Below are 5,872 nucleotides of genomic sequence, written 5' to 3' on the forward strand. Positions count from 1 at the left end.
ATGCTTCTTACCCTAGGCCTGTCATATATACTTGAAGCATATTAACGCCCGTGTCTCCAGGGGGGGCCGGGCCCTCAATGCAACCCAGACGACGCGGCCACATTATTGTTTCCGGACAGCGGACGAAAGCTCGATATTGAAACTTATCATTGCGTGTGCAGGGACACAAATCCAGTACGTGCGTGCGTGCGTGCATGCATGGGAGAACCGGTGCAAAACGCATACGGACGCATGCATGAATTGCCATTGCATGTACTCCTACATGTGCATGGCCAATGCGTATTCATCAGGCGTCGGCCGGCGTCGTCAGAGGTTGTACATGCGTGCACTGTGATCGTATCATCATCACATCTCTCTCTCGCTCTCGCTCTGCTACAAAGGGACAGAGATTTTTTACCTCATGGTGCGAATTAATGGGCGTGCGCTTTTTCTAGTATTATATCGTTGCTCACCTTTAAGCAGGACGGGCAGCACGCACCGCGCCCCTGCATTTGCTCCCGGTTTAAATTTTCCAGTGTACACATGTCCAGGTACAAACAGTAGGCTACCACCGTACTGTACTCACCGCGGCACCTAGCTTAGCTAGCTACCTAGCCATCCCCAGTACATGAGACATGTCATTGATAGGTCTGAGATGTATGTGTGTGTGTGTGTGTGTGTGTGTGTGTGTGTGTGTGTGTGTGTGAGCAGAGAGAGGGGGGGGGGGGGCAAGGAAACAAGGAAAGGGCAGTGGTACTAGCCTGCATTGTTACACATCTAGGTGTTTCTCTCTCTAACAAAGAAACACACTTACACTTTGTCAATTGCCAGAGCCATTTCCCAGGCACCTACTAGTATTCACCCATTCATTTCGATGTGCAGCACACACCCACCCACACACACACACTATATACACTAGTCTCACTCGTCACACATCTCACCCACCCCACCCTCACCCTCACCAAATCCTCCTCCTCTCCCTAGCTAGCAAACCTCGCCACCACCACCACCACCACCAAGCAACAACAACAACAATCATCCAGCCATCCGTCACCGGATCGAGCCAAGAAAGATCCAACAAGCTTCCCAATTCAGGATCAAAGGAAGAAGAATTTGCTGTCGGTCTCTTCTTCCATCAAAGATCCAAGAACACTCACCAAGCTAGCTAGCTTCTTGATCTCTTGGCCAGCTGCGGTTAGTTGGAGCGAGCAGCGATCCCGGCCATGGAGCTGTTCCCCCGGCAGCCGGACCTTGCGCTGCAGATCAGCACCACCAGCTCCTCCTCCTCGCCGCCGGCCGCGCCGCCGGGCAGCTGGGGGCGCCCACCGGACGCCGCCACCGGGGCCGGCACCATGGATCACTTCGGCCACCACCTAGGGTTTCTGCGAGCCGACAACGCCGGCAAAGACGGCACGCCGCCGTCGCCGTGGACGCCGCCGCCGCCTTCGGCCGCGGGCTACTCCAACCACATCAGCAACCACTACCACCACCGGATGAACGCCTTGCTCAAGCCGATAAGAGGGGTCCCAATCTACCACCACCACCCCTCCTTCCAGCAGCTCCAGCACCAGCACATGGCCATGGCCTACCGGAGCAGCGGCGTTAGCGGCGGCGGCGGCTTCCTGTCGTCGAGGTCTAGGTTCCCGCCTGGGCGGCGGAGCGTCAGGGCGCCGAGGATGCGGTGGACCACTACGCTGCACGCGCGCTTCGTGCACGCCGTCGAGCTCCTGGGAGGCCATGAGAGTATGTTTATATGCAGATTTTTGTTCCTTATTAGCTATGTTTGGAACTTTGGATGCTTAATTTACAAGATCATGCCATGAACTTCGTTTCTTGTCACTCCCAAATTAATTCAGTGTTGAAGCTGAATTTGTGGGCAATGTTTGGTTCTTTTTGTTGATTTTTTTTTTATTTGATTGGATTTGCTTAGGAGCCACTCCCAAGTCAGTGCTGGAGCTGATGGATGTGAAGGATCTCACCTTGGCACATGTCAAGTCTCACTTGCAGGTGCACAATTATTTTCTTCATCCAAAGCACAAATCTTGTTTCAGCTGTCTATCTTCTTCTGTACTTTTAACAAGAGTGTTTGTCATTAGGAAAAACAAAGTTCATGGCAGTGTAGGTAGCTTCTCATGATCTAGCTAGCTAGCGAGCTAACTGTTGCATGCTTGGATGCCCAATATTTTTTAAAATTATTAGTACAATCATGTGAGCAGATAATAATTATTAGAAAATAAAAAGGAAACACCAGTACTAACACTAGCTACATCCAGCTAGCTGGTGCTGGATTTCCCTAACATCAGCATGAATGTCTCTGAATTTTGTGTGGAGAGGACTAGACATATGCATGCATGTAGTAATGGAGCAGCTTTTGCAAACCAGGGGGGAGCACAAGGCTTTTGCAACCGAAAGGAAGAAAGCATGCATGTGTGTGCACTGTTTCTGATGCAGTAATAACTGGTTTTTGTGACATGCACTGTGCCTAGCTAGCCCAAAGAAATCAATGCAAGTTTTCACTTTTGTAAACGGACGCAGCAAGACAGCAAGTACATTGTGGAACAGTTGTTGGATTCGTACGTACCTCCTCCTGGTACCTCTGAATGCACTATGGAATGCCTGTTGTAGTATTTATTTACAGCTGAGTAATAGCAGTAGTTGCGGATGCATGGTAAATGCATGCTGGTATTGTACCCCTACTAATTGTGTACGCGTATCGCCAATCATTGCTACTATAATACAGTTAGTAATTTGTTTAATTATGACTGATAGGAGTACCCTTGGAGTACTTCTGCACATACACAAAGCCATTAATCACATAAAGGAGATGATGTATGCACATGTTTTTGGTGCATGTTACTGATTTAATTGCATATCATCATGTCTTTGCAGATGTATCGCACGATAAAGAGTACCGACAAACCCATGACTTCACCAGGTATAATATATATATATATACACATATACTCCCTCTGTTTCTACATATAAGTTTTTTAAGAGGTTTCATTAAAAGGACTACATACGGATGTATATAGACATGCTTTAGAGTATAGATTCATTCATTTTGCTCCGTATGTAGCCCTCTAGTGAAATCTCTAAAACGACTTATATTTAGGAACGGAGGGAGTAGTTTCTAGAACTTGAGCACCTACATATATACATGCGCATAATACCACAATCAGATTATATATTATTTTCAGTATTTGATGTGTCGATTATGACCATTGAAATTCAAACATATTTTTAGGACAAAATGAAGGATTCGATAATGGATCAGCAGGTGAGATCTCCGACGAGAGCTTGCCAGAGGCCCTCAACACCCACAGGGCCACAGATCAAAATGGAACCAGTGCAAATTCACACAGCAGCAGCAGCTACAACAATGGTGGTCTGTGGAGCAACTCCTCAAGGTACATTAATTTCCCTTCATTTAATCTGCCCCAAAATTTTAGCTATAGCTTATGTATGTACCATACTTATTTGACCAAATAATATTTTGTGTGGGTATTTAACCAAATAATATTTTTTGAAAGATATTAAGGGGTTTCCCCGCCCCATTTTTATTGCAAGAAGATGCAATGTTTAACCAAATAATGATAGTGCTAGGCCATATATAATGAGAATAAAAACTGTTACCTATGTGGTGAACATAACTTCTCTTAATACACTTGCTCCATATACATAACACAAATAATTGAAAATATATAGGGCAAAATAACAGGAAGGCAGTAAGCACAAGGAACAAAAGACCTTTGTAGGAGTAGACAGTACTGTAGTAGTAGTCATACTGATTCCTGCATGCATGCATATATACATGCAGCCATAGATGACATATAGCAGCACTGCAAACATTTGGATGTTTGCCTGATTCCTGTTAATGGCAAGAAAGGCTCCCATTTCTGTTTGTTTTAGCCACACAGGCCACAGTGGCAGCATCTCTCTCTCTCTCTCTCTCTCTACACATGTAAATGCAGGAAAAAAAGTGGGGAGAGGAAATCTTGGCATTGTTCGGTTTGTCCAGTATAGGGTGGACATTTGAAACCTCATGATGGTGCAATGATCCCCTGGAGTAGTTTAATGGCTGCAATGAAAAGTTGGTCCTCTCCACTGTGCATTCTGCATGGACACACACACATGCAGTACACATGTACCAAGGGGAGAGCAGGCCCACTTGTCCACAAAAGATCAAGATGACAAAGTGTACTGGGTACCTACTGAAAATTTACTAGCGCTGCCTTTAGTTCCGCGTGAAAAGCCACCCCCCGAAAAATAGTGTGAATATATGCATGCTTATTTTGACGAAAGTAAAGAGGGTCCAAACAAAGGACAAAGTTTGGGGCTTCTTTGGAGTTGCTCAAGAACCATACTATACTTCGATGGATAATCTTTTCTAAAACATCACCTCGATGTGCACACCAAATTATATTCGGTGGTCAACAAATTATTTAAGCATCTTATATATTTCCAAATGCATTGGGGCCGAGCTATATATCTGGTGAGTTAGCATATAATTAAACATATACTACTACAATAATGCCATGGTTTAATGTCCATTCAACGATTAATGTACTCCATGGAGAGTATTGCACATTATGTACCGTAGGAACTGTGCCATGTAGCATAATTGTGACTAAATACCTTTCTTATGTTTTGCTTGATTTGTTTTTGTTGTGTCATTGCAGCAGGGTAGGATGGCCTGCTTTCGGCACAAATAGCACCGAAAATAGAGGACAGTGCCACAAGGTAACACATATCTATCAACACACATATACTCTTCTATTTCTACACATATATAAGGATCAACAATAATTGTTTTGACATTTTGCATTTGCAGGAAGCGGATGCATCAAAGAGCCTTGAGCTGTCGGCGGAGATGAACTTGTCGTGCATCTCCGATCAAACATCGAGTCCGCCGGTGCCGAACCTTGAGTTCACCCTAGGGAGGACACACCATTAAGTAACTAGTTAAACAACAGATTTCTAGCTAGATTAATTAATTGATCCAGTGTACTCCGCAACAATAGCTAGGTCGAGGTAAAGAGAAAGATGGATGCAACATTCTGATCAAGGCCAAAGGTGATGAGATAGAAAGTGATAATCAATCTCCCCTCCATTATGTGTGTGTCTGTGTGTGTTGGAGAGAGAGAGAGAGAGAGAGAGAGAGAGAGAGAAAGATCTAGCTTGCTAGAGAGAGTGAGAGTGAAGTATCTGATCTTGTTCTCCATGAATGGTATGCTTTATGTGTAAAGTGGTCTTATGTTGTTTATTTAAAGTTTGTGCATGGAGATAGATCTAGAGGGAGAGAGGGGTGTTCATCCATCTTTTTTCACTGCCACATAAAGCTAGGAAAGGAAAAAAGGAAGAAGAGATTCATCCACGTGCAAGTCACTAATTAACTAAAGCCGAAAAGCAAAAAAGAGAGAAAAGTTTGGATGAGATCTGGACGTACATACAGATACAGTGCCTGGTTTTCATGGAATTAATCGGTAAGCGTGTCCTGCAAAGAAAGTTCACATCGAGGAAAGGAAAGCCAAAAAAGAAGAGGTCGATGGCTCAATTTGCCTTTGCCTCTCTTGTGCAGTGTGTAGCTGCTGTACTAGCATTGGTTGAATCTGTACGTGCAAACTTTTCCAAGAAAACAGGGCAGGATTAATTACTTTACTTTCCTAATCTACTGTATCAGTTTCCTTTGGAGAAAATGTCTTGCGGTGAAAATTCATAAGTTTTCCATTTAAATAAACATTGTCATACTTATACCTTAGCATGATACTAAGTCAATGGCATTATGGAAACATAATAAGTTCCTCTAGCCTCTTTCTAGTTCCGACGTGTTTGCTCTGATGCCAACGACTAGCTTGTGCGGGCATGTCCAACGCTTATCTCATGTGGTTTTGGC

At 44.4% G+C, this 5,872-nt stretch overlaps 1 protein-coding gene across 2 annotated transcripts; it reads left to right on the forward strand.

Annotated features, from left to right (window-relative positions):
- Positions 1-810: 810 nt before the first annotated feature.
- Positions 811-5,242, forward strand: LOC123404025 (probable transcription factor KAN2). 2 transcript variants are annotated; one of them, XM_045097931.1, is made up of 6 exons: positions 811-1,722; positions 1,910-1,986; positions 2,869-2,914; positions 3,224-3,386; positions 4,662-4,719; positions 4,811-5,242. In XM_045097931.1, the coding sequence occupies exons 1-6, from the start codon at positions 1,203-1,205 to the stop codon at positions 4,931-4,933; spliced, it is 987 nt and encodes a 328-aa protein (XP_044953866.1). In that variant the 5' UTR covers positions 811-1,202; the 3' UTR covers positions 4,934-5,242. The 2 variants fall into 2 exon arrangements, with proteins under 2 accessions (XP_044953866.1, XP_044953864.1); XM_045097929.1 differs by having other exon boundaries at positions 819-1,722; positions 4,659-4,719.
- The last annotated feature ends 630 nt before the right edge of the window (positions 5,243-5,872 follow it).

This window comes from Hordeum vulgare, chromosome 6H (assembly GCF_904849725.1).
Source record: "Hordeum vulgare subsp. vulgare chromosome 6H, MorexV3_pseudomolecules_assembly, whole genome shotgun sequence".
NCBI classification, from domain to species: domain Eukaryota; kingdom Viridiplantae; phylum Streptophyta; class Magnoliopsida; order Poales; family Poaceae; genus Hordeum; species Hordeum vulgare.